The following is a 20,289-nucleotide window of genomic DNA, read 5'->3' on the forward strand; positions in this document are numbered from 1 at the left end:
ACAGTTAACAGAAGGCTGCACATCGGGGAATGAAACTGGTTGACTGTGTCCAAAAAACAGGGACTTTGGCACTGGAAAGAGCCAATGGATGACAAATGGCCCAGATCCATCTTTTGTTTGAAAAGCAGGGGAAGAGTGAGTCACAGCAGGGATTGGACTCACATCTGTGCTCCAGAGCCCCGAGGCAGATCCTGGATGCTGGGGCTGAGGCACTGGAACATATTTTGGAAAGCGAGCTCCGATACCAGCGACGCCACAGACAGGGCTCCAAACCAGGGAAACAGCCTGAAAAAAGGCTTTATGGCGAGAGACACGGAGAATCCATGGTTTTAATTAAGCACAGAGGATGGGAGGGCTCTTGAGCACAAATCTAGCCTAGGGAAACCATCCTAGGAAAGGACTCTTGCAGCTAAAGGAGACAGGTTCAACTGGAGCCAAGGGGTAGAAGCTGGAGCCAACAAATTAAATAGGAATAAGGGAGGTGCCACTAACCATGGGATTCATCAGCCACCGAATCTGTGTGAAAGGAGTTCGTTCTCTGGAAGTGCTTGAACAAAGATCCACCAGCTTCGTGAGAGAAGAGCTTTAGGTGAACAACAGACCCTCACGCCAAGCAGAGGTGTCTGGGCTCTGTACCCACAGCAGTTTGTGAACCACTGGCCTGTGATGTGCACAGAGAGAGCAGAGGCAACAGCCTGACCCAGCAACTGCTGGTGCTGTGGCCCAGATTCTTCCATTTTGGGCTAAACCCACCTCCAAGGTGCCTTCTGCAGCTGGTGGGAAGAGACGACCAAGTCCCAGATCCCTGTGGCATCACCCCCTCTCTTCTGGCAGCAGGAGAGCCTTTGGGAATGTGTGGGAATCTGTGGAGGGACTGAGACCCCCTCCAGTCTCAGGGATTTCTTATCTCAGTCCCTCCCTCTTTGCTCCTGCCCTTTGCCACAGAAGCCAACCCTTCCTCAAGGATGTGGGACAGCCACAGCAGGGAAGCCCATGCTGAGATTTTCGAGGTTTGAACATCAGGAGAAATCTCCCAAGTGAACCCTGATGGAGCTAAAAATGGTCCCCCCAAATGTCAGTCCCAACCCAGCCTCCCAGTACCCCCCAGCAGCGAGCCTGGGCCATGTCCCCACCACCACAGAGACAGGAATGAGACCAGGTTCAAAATTAATATATATTTTTATTGAATAGTTGCTCTAAGTGGGCTTGTGAAGCCACCATAGAATCACTTCTTTCATCTCAGCAGTGGTTCTGTAACAGTTATCAGCTTTGCAAGAGAAGGAAACCAAACAGAAGAGGGTGCAGTAAAATAAATAGGTTATTTTTTTTCTTATCTTTAAAATAAACTTTTCAAATAAATACTTTGGTTTTTTTATTTTTTTTTTCTCTTAAAAGGTACAAGAGTATTGTCAAAAAAACCAGTCATCGGGTTATAAACATATATTATACCTTATAGAAAGGAGCCCGAATGGAGAGAGCCGGGGGAGGGATCTTTACACACTGTACAGAACATTTGTGTACCCATAAATATAGGATTAGAGTCTTCAGTTCCAGGTAGGAGACTCTCCTGTGAAGCCCAGGGTGATGCATCTTCCAAGGAGAACTTTGTGCTGAGGACACCTGGGGAGGCAGGAGGACACAGAGCATCCCGAGGGAACGGATGGGGATGGAGAGAGAGGGAGGGGAAGGGGGACAGGGGCTCTGCAGGGAAGGCGGGAACCAGCTCTGGGATGCTCACACACCTTAGGACAGAGGGCTGAGAACCCTCCTCTCCCAGGGCCCAGCTCTCCAGGGGGGGGTTGGTCCAGCCCTTTGGGGTGCAGCAGGAGAGAGACCCACCAGGAAACCTCACCCCGCTTCCCCTCTGCCCCACGGAGGTGTGTGATCTCTTCCCATCCACCCAACATCCCTCTTCTGCCTGCAGTCCCCTCCAAGGGGACTGGAGACCCTGGATTCTACCCTCAGGGCATTCTTCTGCAATGCCACCCCAAGCAGAACAGATCCCACCTGCACGAGCTCCCAACCTGACTCGGGGAGAGAGTTTGCAGGAGATCCCGATGCTCACGGGGCAATCCCCCCAAGCAGACTGAGCCCCAAGAGGTCCCAGCTCAGGTTTGGCCCACCTGGACCAGGTGTGTCCAGCTGCTGGGAGCATCCTGCAGGCCTGGGCTCCACGGGCTCCTTGGAAGAGACAAACCTGAGCTGGATCCTGTTAGAGACCAAGGATGGGCTTTGGGATGGGGGCACAGCCCTTATCACATGCTGATCACAAACATCAGACCTGAAGGCCTCCCAGCTTTTTCCAGCCTAAAAACACCCAAAGGCCAGAGACAGAGGGAACTAACAGGGGTGCTGGGAATGGCGAGTTTGGGGCACAGTGGGCTCCTTCCCTGTGCAAAATCCCACGGCAGCTCCCCTCACTCCTGGCTCATCTCTCTCTATTAAGGACCACTCCTGCCCCTCCACCAGGAGAGTTTGGGAGCTGGGATGGGAGGGGGACTCCAGCCTTGTTCCCATGACTCCTCCTCACCTGTGCTGGGACTGATTCGCCAGTGGGGAAGGAGGGGAGTGGGACCAAGGGAAGCCAGGAACAAACCCCAGCAGAACCTCTTGTGTGGATGGAGCTTTGGAGGTTTGGATGGGGAGAGGAGCAGGGGGAGCTCAGGTCCCGCTCAGCAGCTCCTGCCTCCTGCTCCTTTGGCACCTGAATCTCTTTCCCTGTCTACATCTGCCCACAGCCCTGCACATTCCCTGGCAAAGGAGCCCACGACCAGCAGAGACACAGAGCACAGAAATGTTCCCTCACGAAGCGGATCCATCCCTGTGGGAGAGCAGAGGGCTCGACATGTGACACTCCCAAAAGAAAACCAAAAAAGACACGTCAGGACAGAGAGAAACCCCAACTGCCGGGACAAGCAGCTGCAAACAAACACCCAGAGCAGATGTGATCTGACTCACTGAGGGTGGGGCAGGAAAGGGGCTCACAACCCCAACAAGAACCAGAGTCCTCTCTGCAGGCAAACCAAACTGTCTGGCAGCCGGAGGTGGGGAGGGAGCAGGACGGATCTGGTCAGAAGATGTTAGGAAAAGCTCAGGGAAAGAATACGAGGCTGCCCACAGCTTTCCCCACAGCGGATGAGCTCAGTGAAGCAGAGCTGGCCTCCTCTGGAGAGCTTCTGGCACATCCCAGCTTCTCCTGCCTGCTGAAAGCAAGGCAGGGGAGCGTGCTGAGCACTGCAGGTGGAGCAGGGAGCAGTAACCCCGGTGAAGCCACCTGCCCCCACAGCTCTGAACTCCTGCAGCCCCTGCAAGTCCTGCCTGTAGCTTTGTGTCTGCCCTCAGTCAAACCAAAGCTGGTCTGACAGCCCTCAGTGCCCATCTGGGGCTCTCCTCCTCCTCCCCAGTTCAAGGAATCATGGAATCATTTAGGTTGGAAAAGCCCTCAGAGACCATTGAGTCCAACCATCCCCCAGCACTGCCAAGCCCACCACTAAACCATGTCCCCAAGTGCACATCTACATGGCTTTTAAATTCCTCTCTTCCTGCATGTCCAATATTTCCTAAAATATATCTCACAGGTTTATCATTTCTTGGAGATGAGACATTCCAGAGCCCTGGCCACGCTCCTCATCCTCACCCAGGCTGTGGCACCGTTCCCTGGTAGAAATGGGGCTTCTGCACTGACCCAGAAAAAGCCCATTAGGTGGAAGGCTCCTGGCAGGCATCCTGGCCTCCCACCAATTCCTGAAGGTAAATGTGCTGCAAGAGCCGTGCCAAGCAAAGCTGGCTCTGGGGAGCTGATCCATGGACAGCCATCTCCTCATCCCCCAGCTCCAGCACCTGGGGGAGGTCACCCCGCACTCGCATGACTTGGGGAGGCCGTGAAAATGATGAAGCTTCACATGTTGAGTCATTCCACCATCAGGAGAGGAAGCAATGAATTGCAAAGATACAGAGGTGGTAACTAAATTTACGAGTGGGATCCGTTTAAAAAGGAGGAAGAAAAAAAAAATCAAAGTAGAGCAAGTTGGAAAATTCTGTTCATTAGTTCTCTTTAAAAAGTTTCAATGAACTGTTTCACATTCTCATTCAAGGGAGACAGTTCCTCCAATCCACAGTGAAAAGGGGACCTTTCTTCCCTAAAAATATTGTCTGTTTTTTAGGAAGAAGGAGTTTAATCAGCACCAATAGAAGAGCGAATCAAGCCTTCCAAAGGAAGGTGCCTCTTGGTGGAAGCCCCTCTCCCCAACATGGCTTGGAAGCAGGGAGCCAAGCAATTACTGGCATATGGATAAATACATTGGCAACATATTTAATATCTGCTGCCACACGGCCTGATCTTAGGGGGATTCACTCTCCTACGGGGCATCCTCTGAAAAGGTCATGGCTTTAAAATCCAAATAATTCCAGATTTCAGGGGTGGCCTCAGAGAATGTGGGGCCCTCTTCCTTCCTAATGCCAGGAGATCCTTCTGTGTCCGAGAGCATCGTCCTGAGATCCCCCCACCTTAGGGAAGCAGGTTGTCCATCTTTGTCCAGATCTTTCCACATCACCCCTCAGGGGCTGGGTGAAATCAGGACGAGGATTTTGCTTATGTCCATGACATCCTCCAGGTACAAACTTCCCACCAGGAATGGGACTCATCCTCCCTTCCACAGGGAACCTCAAGTTCAATGTTTGGGTGCCATTTGAGTCAAGGGAGTGAGGCACTGCCAGCGCAGAATTTCATGAATAATGCTTCCAAACGGGATGAATCACTCCCTGGATCCACTTTTCCCTGCAAAAGAGGGAGCTTCGATCCTCCATGGTTTTCAGATAGCAAATGGGTGGAAAGAGGAATCCCACTGTGAAGAGTCCACCTCTGCCTCCCCCCACAGCCAGCACTGAATCCCACCCCCTCACTGCACAGCAGACCCTCCTGGACAATCCATACACCTGCCTTTCCCCCTCTCCCGACGACCTAGGAACTAAGGGTCTAGGATTAGCAATAAACAGACTGGGAAATCATCTTTTCCACCATGTGCAAGTGTACCAGGAAGCCAAACCTTGCACCTGGTACCGTTCACAGCAGTTTCATGAATATTATTAGTAAGAGACCTACCCATCCTAACGTTATATTTATATGTACAAAAATAGATCCACAGAACTCTACGGAAAGAGGTGGCTGGGAGGAGGCAACGGGTGAGCCCTGGGTGCAGGGTCTTGGGGAAGCCAGGGGTGTGTTGCATGTGTTTCTCCAGGGGAACCATTCGCTTGTCTCTGTGCTCACACACCTCAGAAGAGAGACAGGCAGGCAGAGCTGAGCTCCAGGCCACCAACCCAGCTCCAAACTTCCCTGCATGGTGCCGGTGGGGTCACAACGGGGAGCTGGTGCCGCGTGGAGATGGGGCTGAGCTCGGGGCCAGGAGGAGCCCTCCAACATCAGCAACCAGTTGGGCTTATTATCATCCCAGCAAGGGAACACGAAGCCCTGACCCGGATTCGGGTGTCCGTCTGCTCTGCAGATGACCCAGCCCTGGGGCTTGGTCCAGACCCATTCCTGTTTGTCCGCGCAGAACCCTCAGCAGGGTGAGGACTCAAACAGAACATCTACAGGGAGGGAAGGTCGGAGTCCCCAGTTTTGACACCCCTCCGTGCTCTCCGTGTCCTCCTGCCCGAAGCAGGGTGACAGAAGCCCCTGCTGGGGAGTCCCCGGAGCAGTGGCTGCTGACAGTTGACTTGGCCATGCGCTTTTTTAAAGTGAATTCAGTGCTGGTGGAAGGTACCAGATTGGGATTCAAGCACAGAGCTGGTGCCTGCAGCATCTGCTCGGTGGTGGGACGGAGCCAGGCGGCAGCTCCCACCCCAGGCAGCCCTCCAAGGCCTGGAGAAATGAATGGCAATTTCCAACCAGCTCCTTGTTCTCAGCCAAATCCCAGAGGGGACCTTTCCCTCGCTGCAGTCGGGCAGGAGCGAGTGGGCTGGGCTGCCTCCGATAGCTCCTTCCCCTGCCAGAAGGTTTCTAAAGCTTCCCACACCTTCCCTTCCTCTTTGAGACAGAAAAACACGGTGTCACTTCATTTTGGAGCTCTCTCACTTCTCCCAGCAGCTCCCAAGCCTGGAGGGAAGGCGCTGCCACTGGTGAGACCCCACAGCACGCCGGCCCCTCAGGAAAGGGGGCCTACGGCCACCTGAGAGGAGAAAGGCCACCCATGGAAAGTGCTGGAGAGGGAGAAAGAGTGAGAGGAGGTGGTCTGGCTCCCGGGGGGCTCTTGCACAGGGGGTACATTGACCTGCCTCTTTCCCCCATGGAGAAGGACCACACTGTGGAGCAGCTCCTAAACCTGCTCAGACCAGAATCCTGAGGACCCCCTGGTCGCCCTTCCCATGGGGGCAGAGTCCCAAAGACCCTCTGGGTCACCTTTCCCTGTGGGATACAGCCAGGGAGGGCACCCACAGCTCGCTCTGCCTCTCCTGTCCCTCTCCCACATGTGCAAAACCACTGTTTCCCCCAGCTTGGTGCCAGTTCCCCCGGCCACCCAGCCAGGATGTCATGAGGCCTGGGAGACCCTCAGCTCACCCGTCTCATTCCCAGAAGGTGATGGTGGGTAAGGGGGAGCACTGCAGCGTGGAGGGAGCCGAGGGAGGAAGGGGATGGAGGAGAGAGGAGGAGGAGAAGGAGGAGGAGGAGGAGTGGGAGGAAGAGGAGCAAAGCCTGCTTCTCCTCGCCGGGAGGGTCATACCGGCTTGTCCAGTGTTTTGGGGAAGGGCGTGCCGCTGGACGAGGAGATCTTCCTGCAGACCGTGTTGGTGTGGCTCTGGCAGCGGCAGCCGGGTCGTTTGAGGCCGTCATAACCCCGCTGGCAAAGTTTGAGGCACCCCAGGGTAGGAAAGTAGCAGCAGAGGCAGGGCATGAGGAGGGAGAGGAAGCTCATGGCAGCCCAGCGGGCGCAGCAGGACCCCGGCCCGCAGGAGCAGGGGTCGTCGGCGCAGGTGTCCTCGTCGTCGGTGGAGCAGTGGTAGAAGAGCCCCTTGACGCAGCAGAGGCAGGTCCCGTAGTCGAGGAGGCTCTCGGGGGAGCAGAGGCAGCGCTGGTTGCAGAGCCAGCAGGAGGGCAGGCTGCGGGCGGCCGTGCACCGCGCGCACTTGCAGCGCCCGCACTCCTCGCAGATGAAGAGGTGGCCGCTGTGCAGGGTGGGCTTCTCCGAGCCCCCCTTCAGCGGCGACTCCTCTGCCTTCAGCTCGCCGGCGCGGGGCTGCGTCCGGATGAGGGAGTGCCCGGAGTGGGAGGGCGTCAGGCTGCTCAGGAGGCGCTGGTCGGAGGCGGTGGTGCTCTGGGAGACCGAGCTGGCCGTGCTGGAATGGCTCAGGTGTGGCTGCAAAGGCGGCATCTGGTGCTGTTGGCTGTGGCTGCGGTGCAGGTCCTGGAAGGTGGAAGACACCAGGCGGTCCTGGGACCACTCCTGCTTGTGCGGTGGCTGGGCCAGGGAGGGGTTGGAGCGGGCTTGCTGGAAGCAGGCCGCCGGTCTCTCCACGTAGTTGTTGCTGGCACGGATGGAGCGGATTTGGTCAATGGACAGGACCTGCTGGAAGTCCTCAGCGGGTGGGTCCATTGTCTCGTCACAGCTGAGTTCAGCCACGCTGGAAGAGAGCTGCATTTCCAGGAGCCAGGAGACCCTGCGGCATCAGGGCACATCTAAAAATCCTAAAGGATGGGGCGGGAAGAGAGAAAAATATTCCTGTTACATTTTATAAGGGATCCATTCATCTAATCCTGGACCGATTTGGGTTGGAAGGGACCTTAAAGCTCATCCTGTTCCAAGCCCCTGCCATGGGCAGGGATGCCTTCCACTAGACTAAACCAATAGGCAAACGCTGGCTGGAGAGCTCAGAACAAAAGGATTTCCAACAATCAGATCCAGAGTACTGTTGTTCCTGGGAACACTCAGACTGGATGCATCCAAAGGGCAAAGGGCCGTCGGATCTGCCCCTCAAACCCGGCAGGCGCAGTGTCTCCCCACGCTTTTGAGCCTCTCATGTCATTCCAGAGGATTTTCCACCCCTCCCCAGCACCTCCCTCTCCTTCCCCAGGGACACATGCTGGTCCTCTCTAGAGGAGGGGAAATGGGAAGCAGTGACTTATCCAGGGGCATGGCAGAACTGGGAATGTCATCTCGCTCAGAGAAGGTTTGGGGTTCCCAACACACCCGAGCAGCCTCCTGCTGCCATTCCCTGCACACCCCGGGAGCACTGGGATGGGGAATGTGAACAGAATTAATTTTAGGCAGCAGCAGTGACAAATCAGAATAATGGAATCATGGAATCATTAAGGTTGAAAAGCCCTCTAAGATCATCAAGTCCAACCATCAACCCAGCACCACCACCACGTTCATGACTGAACCATGTCCTTAAGTGCCACATTCACACATTTTTGAACACTTCCAGGGATGAAACTGCAACTAGTTCCAAAAAAATGAGTCCCACACTTGTCCACAGACAGGACTATCCCACCGACTCCGAGTCCTGGTGGACTGCAGCATCCCGTTATCCCATCCACAGCCCGGGAGCCAATTTGCTCCCATTGGGAGCACCGAGAAGGGCAGGTTTCCCTTTAACCCTGGCAGAGACATGAGGGAATGCAGCTTTGGCAGCAGGCAAGCCCCATCCTGCCCCTCACACTGCTGCCATGCCCTTTGCTGTTGTTTTCAGGAAATGGCACTTCCTGAGTCGGCAGCACCGGCAGCAGAACCCGCTGTGTCCAGGAGTGTCAGCACCTTTGAGGGATGTGGAATGGGACAGGGAGGACCTCCATGTCCCACAGCTCCCCTTCCTGGCAGGTTCGATCCCATGGCATCAGCTCCATCACCAAGTCCTCGTCTGCCAGACCGCACCACCAGCACCGGGGTGAACCTTCCACGGGATTGGGAGAGGGGCAAGTGGGCATGGGGCTGCCACCCAGGCAGCTCCCAGCCTTTGGGAGGGAGGGAGAGAGAGAGGGGGGGAAACACAAACCTCCCACTCCTGCCACCTGGAGCTACCCTGGAGCACCCCGAAAACGGACACCGCGTGTTTCACGCCAGAGCCCAGCCGCAAGCTCTCCCCAGCTCTTCCAGCCCAGATTTCCATATTGAACACCCGCTTCCCGTGCACAGCCAGCTTCCCCAGGACATTCTCCTCCAGCAGATCAAAGGAGTGATCCCTCAGTGACACGGATATTGTCGCGGTGCCCGGCCCCGCAGGAAGACGCTGTTCCAGGGGGAAGCTCCCTCCGGCGCTGCCCACGGTCAGCAGGACGGGGCGGCCGCGGCAGCCGCCGCTTTCAAGTAGGTGAAGGGGCCACAGGTAGAATCTGCTCATGCAGCAGAGAGAGGCAGAGGGAAGATTGATTTTCATTAGCTCGGCTGACCTTGAGGAGCAGGGAAAAGCAAAGGCAACTTACTTTGACTGTTCAAGCAAGATCTCGTCTCTCCCATCCCCCTTCCCGGAAAGAAAAAGTTATGGATCTGCTCAAATTTGGGATTTTCCTGCACACGGAGCCCACCTGCCGCCCGCTCCCTGTGATCCCCCATCCAGGGAGACACAGACAGTGAGGAGTCGCTCGCCCACGACATCCCCAAGTGATTTGGACACCCGTTTCTCTCATAGCAATACCAAGGTGAATTAGGAGGGCACGGCTGACCCAGGGCAGGTTTGTGAGCACCCAGCCGGGATGGGAACAGACCAGAGGCAAAGCTCTTGTGAGCTGTCACCTGCTGCCACCGAGCTCCTCACCTGGGAAGGTCTTACTAAAGCACAGGCTGGTGACCTGAAGCCCCCCAGACCCCTGAATCTCAGCCTGCAGCTGGGACCACACAGAGGAGAGCAGGGAGAAGCCTTGGTGCATTCCCACATCCCTCGTGCCCGGATCCCATCGGGGAGGGGGATCGTTCAAGGGACGATGCTGGTTTTCACACGGGCAGCAGCTGCTCACACTGAGTATCCATCCCCGCTCATCTGGGCTGTGGCAGTACCCGGGCATTCAGACGTGGCCGGCGAGGCCCCTCTGAGGGTTCAGGGGGGCTTGAACCTCGGGGAGACACAAAGGGAGAGAGAGAGGCAGCAGAAGGTCCCACTGTGACAGAGCCAGTGGAGCCGGGAGGTAAAGAGCAGTCAAAGGGCTGATCCAGTCCAGGTGTTCCCAGTCCTCTGCAACACCTGGAACTCAGGAGGCATGAGGAGACCCATGAGCCAGGCTCGGGTGCGAGGGACACCGTGAGGAGGGACATGGGGGACATGTCCTGGGGACATGGGCAGAGAGAGGAGCTGCCCGTCGGCTCTGCAATGCCGGACACTCAGGATCTGGGCTCAGGGCTTGGACACAGCATCCCGGGAAAGACAGATCCTGGAAGCACCCCCAGCACTAGACCGGGGCCCCAACACCCCCAGACCTGTGATTCCCATGTGCAGGGTCAGATATGGACCCAGACTCACTGGCTGGAGGGAGGCAAATGTCCCTCCAGGAACCAAGAGGATCTGTGGGTCCTCCACGGGGACTTAATGACCAGAGATGGGACCCCACTTCTTCCTTCTTCCCCACCCCATGATAACCCAGTGCCCCCTGCTCGCTCCCAGCTCTCCCTGCTCCAGCCCGATCCCCGGGCTGCAAACAGTCTATATCCCAGCCCCACTGTGCCGAGCATCCTCGGGGCTCTGCTGCGCCCCTCCCTGCCTACCTGCCAGGCTGGGGGCGCCCGGGGCGGCGTCCCCCCAACCTCCTCCTGCTCCGCACACCCTGCCTGCCCGGCGGGCATGCCAGCCCCGGAAACGGGGCCAGCTTTATGGCCGCCACCAGCCCCAAACATATAAAGTTCGTGTGATAATGGGCCAGAGGAGGGATCGTAAAAGCAAATGATTTACAGGCTGGAGGTGGATGCGAGCCGGGGGCGAGCGGCTCAGGGCGCCAAGTGGGAGAAAAGGGACCCCCTTGCCCTGTCTGGGCGCTGCGGGGAGGAGCAGGATGATGGGGGAAGGCTGAGCCCCCAGCCCCACTCGGCACGCAGTCCACGAGGGGCTCGAACCCGGACCTGTCCCGCAGCCCCTTCACTCACACAGCTCGCACATCTCCAGGACCTGTGAGCACCACTGTGCCCGCAACCCGTTTGCGTGCAGGACACCCCACGCATGTCTCTGACCCACACCCAGCCCCACCACGCACACCCCACGCGCGTCCAGGACCCCAACCCCCTCACCGCACGGAACCTCCGTTTCGTTGCACACTCGCAGCCCCTGCGCATCCGAGGGACCGCGTGTCCCTTCAGCGAACAGCCCACGCGCGGTCCAGGACTCTCCGTCCCCACCACTCACGCGTGCTCGGGACCCCTCGTCCCCCTCTGCCCGCGCGTGTTCCCCCGCCGCGCAGCCCACCCGCGCCCCCCGCGCCGCGTTCCGCCGCCGTCCCGCAGCCCACGCGTGTCCGCGCCGGGCGGACTCACCGCGCTGCCGCCGCCGCTGCCGCCGCCGCTCCATCCGCCCGCGGAGCCCGAGCGCGGCGGGGGCAGCCCCGGGGCGGCGAGCGGGGCAGCCCCGGCCCCGCAGCCGAGCCCCGCGCCGCGGGCAGCGGGAGCGGCGGGGGGGCCCCCGCGCTCGGTGGGAACGGGAGGCTGGGAGGAGGAGGAGAAGGAGGAGGAGAAGGAGGAGGAGGAGGAGGAGGAGGAGGAGGAGGAGGAGGAGGAGGGATGGAGGGAGGAGGGAGGGACCTGGCGCTGCCCGGGAGCATCGCGCTCCCCCTCGCTCTGCGCTGCCTTCCCGGAGCTCTTAACGCTTTACCCAGGTGGCGTCATCCCGCTGAAATGGACTCGGCCCATTAGCGGCCCCGCAGAGCCCCGCAGCGCTCCCCAGGCGCCGCTGCCGCCCAGCCCCGCCGCGGCACGAACACCCGCTATCTAAACGTTTCCGTCCGCCTCGGGCTCCGCATCCCCCTCCTGCCCCCGGTGGGATGACCCTGCCGCCTCCCGGCTCGGTGTCCCCCCCTGTGCCCACCGGGACAGCCCCCCAGCAGGGCATTCCCCCTGGGGACCCGCATCAGCATCACGGGTGCGGTCGCGGTGGGTTGGGGTCGGTGCGATACCGTGAGAAGGCTGTGGCGGGTTGGGCTGCAAAGGGCCGGGAGCGACTCTGCCGGGATCTGTCACCTTGGGCTTGATCCGTAAATCGCTGTGAAACGGGGGCAGTCACCTCACAGAATCATCAAAAAGGTTGGAAAAGACCTCTAAGGTCATCAAGTCCAACCTTCTCCCAGCTCACCTCTTCCCAGGAGGCACCAGAGAGTGCCCGGGTGCCGTTCATTCCCGGTATTTCCCAAAAGTCCAAACCAACACCCAAATTAGCTCCCGTACTCAGGGCAGAGAGGCTGGAAAAGGGCTTTTCCGTACTGAAACCCACAGAACCAGCACACAAACATCCCACTGTCCCAGAAACAAAAAGCTTGGACTCAAGGTCCAAGCAGGACCTGGATCTTCCACCCCAGAGGTTTTCCTGGGTCCCTGCATGCTCCCTCCTTGCTGCTTTCCTGGCTCAGGAGCACGAGGGACCCTTTGTGACAACCCTATGTGTAAGTAAACTGGACCTGATTTGCCAGTCCCCAATACACAAGGTCACCTTGATGACACTGGACATCACCCATGGGCCCCACCAGAGCCCCCACCCTCCTTTCATTCCTCTCAACGCTTCTAGAGTGGTCACCCATCCTTCCTGGGAGTGTTCACTGGATGGGTGAAGCAACATCCCAGCTCAGGGAGGGCTTAGGATCTGGTCCAAGGCACAAAGCTGAAGCCATTGAGCCCCCAGGCAGGTCCCCAGCAGCACGGGACCCCTGGGGTGGACAGGTCCCCGGGATCTGGGGGTGTGAGAGCAGGATGGGGAATGAGGGAAAGAGAAGGACCTGGAATAAGGATGACAAATCCAGCTCTGCCACTTGTGGCTCTAACAGATGGGGACAAACCAGGGTGATCCCACAGACCTCAGGGGCTCCCTCCCCGCTGATGCCAGCAGAAGCACTGGAATCCTCCCCATCTGGGGCCAGTGACTCCACTGTCCCACATGACACCCAGCTGAGCCGAGCGTTTCTCCATCTCCATGGGATCCCACTAGGGATGCTCCTCCAGGAGTTTCTCCAGGAGGAACGAGTCCCTGACAGCATCCCTCAGCCTCTGCTCCAGCTCAGAGCCTTCAGGCTGCATCCCTCTGCACTCCCACCGGCCCCTCCTCTTCTCCCCATCGCTCTCAGCTCCGTCTTTAAAGGCACAGAAAGGATCTGAGCTGCCCAATTCCCAGCGACTGCCAGCTGGCTGGGAGCACCTGACTCCTGGGGGGAGCACGTGTGATGTCGTCCCTTTCTCCCAGCCCAAATCTCTCACTCCCACCTTGAGGTGCCGGTGATTCAGGCTTCCCTCGCTGGCTCCCAGCATCCCAGCGCAGCCCGCGTCGTGCTCAGCCCGCACCGCTTTATTCCTCACTCGCTGCCGAGGGAGGGCCGAAAAGGCATGAATGCGGAGCTCCCGGGAGGAGTGGGAGGGTGGGAAGCGGAGGGAGAATAGCAGCCTCCTGGTGAGTTATTGACCGCAGCAGCGCTCGAGAGGAGGGCTGGGAACCCGAGGGCGTTTGCAAAGCAGGAAACTTCGCTCCCAGAGGAAGGGTCTGGGACTGAGCACCTGGCAGGGTTCGGAGGGGGTTTGGCTGTTGGGAGAGGGATGTGGTTCTCCCCTGCTAAGCCGTGGCAGAGGAAGGTGTGAGATTCGTGCAGGTTTCTGGTGCTCTCCCCCTGTGCAGGGTGTGTGGGAGCGGGGGATTGGACAGCCCTCCCTCGGGCCACGCTGTGCCCCACACTCTGCTGCCTCTGCTCCTCCTCAGCCTCTACCTGCAGCTATCCCAACTCCTCTCAGGTCACCTTTTGGATTGGTTTCACTGCTCATCCCAATTGGAATCTGCCACCTTTAACCCCTCAAATGCCCCCTGGGGTCCTGCCCAAAGGGATGGGGAGAAGCAGGTCCTGGGTGTCCTGCTTATATGTGAGGCTGTCAGAGCATCTCCTGCCTGGGACACACCAGCATTGAGATGGCAGCAGCACATCCCGGAGTTCCCAACTCCAGCTGAGTCTGCTCAGCAGCTTCCCAGCTCCTGTTGCAGATCCCTGTATTTGGGAAACCCCTATCCCCAGCAATCCCCACAGGTCACCAGCAATTCCTCCCCACTTTTCTCCTTCCACTCCCCCTGCACATCCCAAACACCCCTAAGAAACATGGAGGGTCACTCGCTTTCCTTCCTCTTCCCAAAAAGTGTTTCTTTAGATCCACACCTTGCTTCCAAATCCAAGCGAGCTCAGTCTGGAACCTGGAGAACTCAGTTGTGATGTTAAAGCAACCAGGATTGCTCAGCACCATTTTCCACACCACCTCCAGCCCTGCCCGTGCCCACAGCTGGACAATTTACTGCTGGGAATTGGCCTGGGAGTGGGCAGTGGAGAGGAGGATATCCCAGAGCAAGGCTCAGGATGTCTGATCTGTCCTGATGCTATTTGCCAAGCTTGGGCTCAGGGGGAGGGAGGGTAATTCACCTCCAGTTAAAGACGATGCAGGGGAGGGAGAGAGAAAAGGGGAGAGGAGAAAGAGAACACGCAATTCCCCTGATTCAATCAGCCAGAAACAAGGAGGTGCTGGTGCCCTCTAATTCGGAGATTCACAGATTTTAGGGCCAGAAGGGACCGTGATGCTCATCTAGCCTGACAGTCTGGATTATGTAAAAGCCACTTGAAGCCAGACAGTGCCACGAGCTTTTTAGAAGCAGCAGCGAGCGCCGGGGAACTTATTAAAGGACTGTGATGTTCCCGAAGTGGGGGCATGTGGCTCCCAACACGCCGCGGGGAGGAGGAGGAGCCCAGGTACACCCACCCCACCGGGCTCCGGCTGAACAGACGGCAGCGCTGGGGGAGAGGAAACATCATTTCCCTTCCCTGTCGTGCAGCTCCTTTGCGCAGAAAGAGAGTTAAGTAAGGAAAAAAAAAACAACCCCTTCCTTGTGTTTTCCTTCTGAACATTCCCTAGCCCCTGGAAAGAAAACGCCCTGCCGGGATCCTGGCCCTGAGGAGCTTCTTGGCCGCTTTGGAGTCAAACCCCGCGGTTTGCAGGGATGCAGCTCCACAGCCGCCGGAGCCGAGCCGGCCTCTCCGGGAGCCGGATCCAGATCTCCGAGCTCAGCCCGCAGCGCCCGGAGGTGTAGTCATTGACTGCAATGAGAGTTTCCCTCTGAAGATGGAGCCAGGCAGCATAAAACATCAATAAAGCGCTCAGGATGCGTCCCTTAATGAGCTGAGATCGTAACACGCTGCCAGAGCCTGCCAGAGCTGCCCATTCTGTCGGGAGAGAGGAGCAGATCCTGCTGGGGAAGTGTTAAGTGGGTCCTGCTGACTCATTGATGCAGATGGATCCGGCTCCGTGCCCAGGCAGGAGGAGCTGTCTCGGGGGGCAACATCCAGTGCCCAGGGTGAGCAGGTACCCAGCACCTCAAGCCATCCCGAGGGGCACAGAATGGCAGCTGGGATTTTTTTCCCTCTCCGTGTCCCTTTGCGTACAGTGAGAGCCAAGCACTGGGGTGTCCCAGCCTGGGACACCTTCACCATGAGGGTGGGGAGGCCCTGGTACAGGTTGCCCAGAGAAGCTGTGGCTGCCCCATCCCTGGAAGTGTCCAAGGCCAGGCTGGATGGGGATTGGAGCAACCTGGGCTGGTGGAAGGTGTCCCTGTAGGGGGTTGAAACTAGAGGATTGCCTTCCAACCCAAACCAGTCTGAGATTCCGTGACTGATGGGCTCCCTGTACATCCACAGAAAGCATGTTTGTCCCCACGAGGTCCCTGCCCACAACCACATCCCCCTCCCAGCACAGAAACCAGAGCAAAGATGTGACTCCAAAGGTGAGATCCCAACCCTGAGCTACTGAGGAACCTGAGCAGGGCGGGTGAGGAGATGATGAACCAGTCACAGACACACCAGGGGATGGTCAATACAGGCATATCCTCACTGGAAAATGGGAAAACTGTTAACTCCATTTTCCAGCTCCCTGGAAGGTGCCTGTAGTAGAGCTCTGCAGTTGGATCCCTTGCAGACGAAGGGCATGGAGGTGAAGGCTTCTCGTTCCCATCAGGATTGGGCTGTCTTTGGCCTGGCTGGGGTGCCATGGGGGGGTGATGTGTATTTGCCCACCCAAAACCCACTGCTGCACCCATCAAGTGACAAAGGGTTTGCACCTTCCAGACCCTGAATGTCCCCAAAAAAGCTCTCAGAGCACTGGTCCTTTGACCAAGTCTCACCCTGCATCTACAAGACATATGTTCCTCACCCAGCCTGTGCCTGTGTGGTACCTTCATCCCTCCTTTGATGAGGATGTGATGCTCCAACAAGTGTCTCTTCTGCCCCCAAGCCTTCAGGGACTTCTCTTTCCATGGATTCTCTGCCCTGTGATCCCCGTGATGCTCCTTGGGTGGTCCCTGATCTTTCCTGGGAGCAGTCACCACCCACTGATCCAGATCTTCTTCAGGCTTCCCAGCAGTCTTGGACTGGGCTCCACCACGTGCACCAGGTATCCCATGTGCTCCAGGTATCCCACATGTCCCAGGTATCCCATGTGTTCCAGGTATCCCACATGTCCCAGGTATCCCATGTGTTCCAGGTATCCCACATGTCCCAGGTATCCCATGTGTTCCAGGTATCCCACATGTCCCAGGTATCCCATGTGCTCCAGGTATCCCACATGTCCTAGGTATCCCATGTACACCTGGGATCCCCCCTGCTGATGCCCCGGGGTGCTCAGCTCTCTGCAGACCATCTGCTCCACCAGCTCTCCCACCTCTTGCTCCCTTCCAAGCCCACCTGCCTGCCCCGAGCATCCTCCCTCACCTGAGTACCACCTTTCCCAATCCCCACCAAGCCCCACGACACAAACCCCTCTGCCCAGGCATGGAAGGGGGTGGGGTGGGGTGGGGGGAGGCAGCTCCCCCCAATTTCTTTGCCTCCAGCACTTTGAGTCCCCGTTTCAATGTCACTTTAACTCGAGCGCGCGTGTGCCGGGGAGAAGGGCTCCGTATTAAATTGCCAACCTGGTCACATGCTGCTGGGATTTGGCCGTAGCTAAGCAGCGCCACCCCCGCATTCACTTTTTTGGCTGGTGACTCCTCTGCTCGGCGTAAGGCAGAGCCGGGCGAAGAATAGGAGAAACCGGAGGGGGAAGGAAAAAAAAAAAATTAAATAAATAAATAAGAAAAAACCAGGCGAGTCATTGTGAATGTCAGGAGCTCCTCGGCTGCGGGTGTGACTGCGATCCTCCCCCTCCAAACTCGCTCCGGGTGAGAGCCAAAGAGAGGATTTCATTAGGATCTGGTAGCAGGCTATTTTCAGAGCTGACATCCTACCCACCGCTAAAAATAGCCGGTCCCCTCCACGCAAACCAGGGTTTCTGTTCTCTTAAACTTTAATAAACCTCGGCAAGGCTCAGACCTTCCTTTCTCCCCACACTTTGCTCCCTTCCTTGCTCCCATCCCATTATCCCTCACCTTCCCTCTTCACCATCCCTCATTTCCCAGGTGTCTTCTTTGCTCCAGTCCCGGTCCCGAGGGATGATGTCACCATGGCAGGGCTGGGGACTGGAGGGCTGGGGTCACCTCCTTCCCAAAAACAGCATCCTGCACCCGAGCCAGGGTGGAGGCCAGGCAAGCAGAGAGAGCTTGAGCCCCCCGAGATACTGCCAGGCACAGGCAGGGAGTCCGGAGCATCCCTCTGGATCCTCAAGCATCCTTCCAGAGCCCAGGATGTTCTGAGGAGCATCCTGAAAAGAGGGACCACCTGCCACCCCAGGGTAGCACCTCCACCGAAGGAAGATGCTGCACTTTGTACCCGATGCTCATGTGAAAACGATCTCAGGATCATTCCAGGATTGTGAAAATGATCCCAGGGCCTGTGGCTGGGCTGGGCTCAGGGAGTGAACTGAGCATGCCAGCATAAAATTGTCCCACCCTGTAGAGACCAGTGCCAGCACTCAGGCACAGTCACCTCTAAGAGGGCTCTCCTTAGAGCCCTGCCTAGCCTAAAAACCATGTCCCTAAAAACCCCATCCCTCCCTCCCCAGGGCCCACGGAGCCACTGCAGCTACTGGCCCCCCCTCCTCTTCTGGCCCCTGCTCCTCGGAGGGGCTGCTCACAATTCCCTCCCTTCATTAGCTCTGCCACCTCCGAGGCAGGTACAGGTATTTATAGCCAGCACCTGCCCCATCCTCCCGGCTCTTTTCCAGACAACACAAGTTTAACTCTTTCCCGTGTTCCACTTGACTCCAGTCCAGCTTGGTGGTCCAAAAATCCCACAGCTTGGAAGAACCAACCTCTGCAGACACTTGCTGCACTCAGTGCATGCACCCTCCCTGTCCCAGCCCCAAATCTTTCCTGTCTCCCTGGTTCCATCCCCAAATCTTTCACTGGCACCTGGTTTCAGCTCCAAGTTTCCCATTCTACCTGGTCCCAGCCCCAAATCATTCACTTCTGCCTGCTCCCAGCCTCAAATTTCCCACCTCTCCCTGGTCCTAGCCCCAAATTTCCCACTTGGCCTCATCCCAGACCCAAATCTCTCCTCTCTCCCTGGTCTCAGCTCCAGATTTCCTGCCCTCCCTGGTCTCAACCTCAAATCTTTCACTTGTCTCTGGTCCCAGTCCCAAATCTTTCGCTTGTCTCTGGTCCCAGCCTCAAATTTCCCGCTCACCCTGCTCCCAGCCCCAAATCTCTCATCTCTCCCTGGTCCCAAATTTCCTACCTCTCCCTTGTCCCATTCCCAAATCTTTCACTTGTCTCTGGTCCCAGCCCCAAATCTTTCGCTTGTCTCTGGTCCCAGCCTCAAATTTCCCGCTCACCCTGCTCCCAGCCCCGAATCTCCCCCTTCTCCCTGGTCCCAGCACAGCAGAGGCTGTGGCTATCTGGGCTCTGCTGCTCTTAGGGTTGAGCAGAGGTTCATCAGGAGACAAGTCCCCTGCTCACCCCAGCTTCCCGAGGCAGCAGGGACCACCATCCTCCCCAGGGAGCCTCCCAGCCGTCCCCCAGCACACGGGCAGAGCCGCTGGGCACAGCCTGGCACACCATCCAGGGGGATGGGCTCCGGTCTCACCCGCTCATCCCGGTGCTCCGCTCGCCTTCTCCCTGCACCGGGGCCAATCGGAGCCCTGGCTGCCGTCCAGGCAGCCATTTCCTGGTAATCTAATAGCTGCAGCAGATGAACTGAAAATGCATTTCCTGCCACCGTGCTGTAAAATTTTTATTAATGTAAGGAGAGAAGGCAGCGCTGGCTCCCAGCGCCCGGGGACGTGCTGGGGCAGCGGGGGTTCGGCGCAGCCACCGGGGCTGGGGGCTGGCAGCAGTGCCCTGGCGATGCTGTGGGAATTTGGAGGTACAGGGAAACTGAGGCACGGGCAAAGGAAGTGCCCTGAGTGGAAGAAGAATCGTTCAGCAGCTCCCTGACACCTCCTCGGGGTGACACGGGGGGTGGGTTTGCGCCCCGAGCGCTCTCTCCAGACCCCGCAGAGTTGTGTCCTTGAAGCCCCTGATTCGGGACCACTGGTGCTGTTGGTCCTTGTCCCGTGTGGTTCTGTCCTGGGTGAGGATCCCGGCTGGCAGGGGCAGTGTGGAGGGAGGGATGGAGGCCCTGGCAGATGGGCACCGCAGTGGGAGACCTGCCACACTGTCATCCATACGGCATCTCATCCCCCTCCTGCCTGGCTCCGTGGCCTCGGCTGACCCTTCCCAGCTGGCAAAGGGACATCCCGGTTAAAATGTTCCATTAAGGGTAAGGAACAGCTTCGAGCAGCCAGTGAAGAGTGACCACCATCCCGGAGCTCACCGGAGCTCGCCAGGGAGGGAACAGAAGTGTTTGTCAGGGAGGAGAAACGTGTCCCCCCACTTGCTGTGTCTGCCCAGGATCCACAGCCCTCAGGGGCTTTGTGAAGGACCCTCAGGGTCAGCAGCCAGTTCAGCATCCCCCCCACATCCCCTCGGCACCCCCTCCCCACCTACCCCCAGCTCCACATCCCACCAGGACCGTGCCAGGCTCCAGTGGGTGACATCCCTGTGGTGACATTCCTGTGGCCAGGGGAGGGGACAGCCCCGGGGCCGGGGGCTGGAGCCATGTTCACAGCCCTTTTCCCACCCCAGAGCCTACTCCCTGCGCCAAGGCAGGGCTAAATTGGAAAAACACACACAATGACCTCTTGTGGAATGTAGTATGAATATTTGATAGCTCTAATGTAATCA

At 57.9% G+C, this 20,289-nt stretch overlaps 1 protein-coding gene across 4 annotated transcripts; it reads right to left on the reverse strand.

The window, feature by feature from the left end:
* Positions 1-1,160: 1,160 nt before the first annotated feature.
* On the reverse strand, positions 1,161-19,090 carry SPRY3 (sprouty RTK signaling antagonist 3). Of its 4 annotated transcripts, none has more exons than XM_032702222.1 (2): positions 19,024-19,055; positions 1,161-7,684 (listed from the first exon to the last, which is right to left on the reverse strand). In XM_032702222.1, exon 2 carries the CDS (start codon positions 7,635-7,637, stop codon positions 6,717-6,719), a length of 921 nt encoding a protein of 306 aa, XP_032558113.1. In that variant the 5' UTR covers positions 7,638-7,684; positions 19,024-19,055; the 3' UTR covers positions 1,161-6,716. The 4 variants fall into 4 exon arrangements, 3 of the variants coding, with proteins under 3 accessions (XP_032558113.1, XP_032558114.1, XP_032558112.1); XM_032702223.1 differs by lacking the exon at positions 19,024-19,055 and adding an exon at positions 13,380-13,587; XM_032702221.1 differs by lacking the exon at positions 19,024-19,055 and adding an exon at positions 11,451-11,498.
* Positions 19,091-20,289: the final 1,199 nt, after the last annotated feature.

Source organism: Chiroxiphia lanceolata, chromosome 14 (assembly GCF_009829145.1).
Source record: "Chiroxiphia lanceolata isolate bChiLan1 chromosome 14, bChiLan1.pri, whole genome shotgun sequence".
NCBI classification, from domain to species: Eukaryota; Metazoa; Chordata; class Aves; order Passeriformes; family Pipridae; genus Chiroxiphia; species Chiroxiphia lanceolata.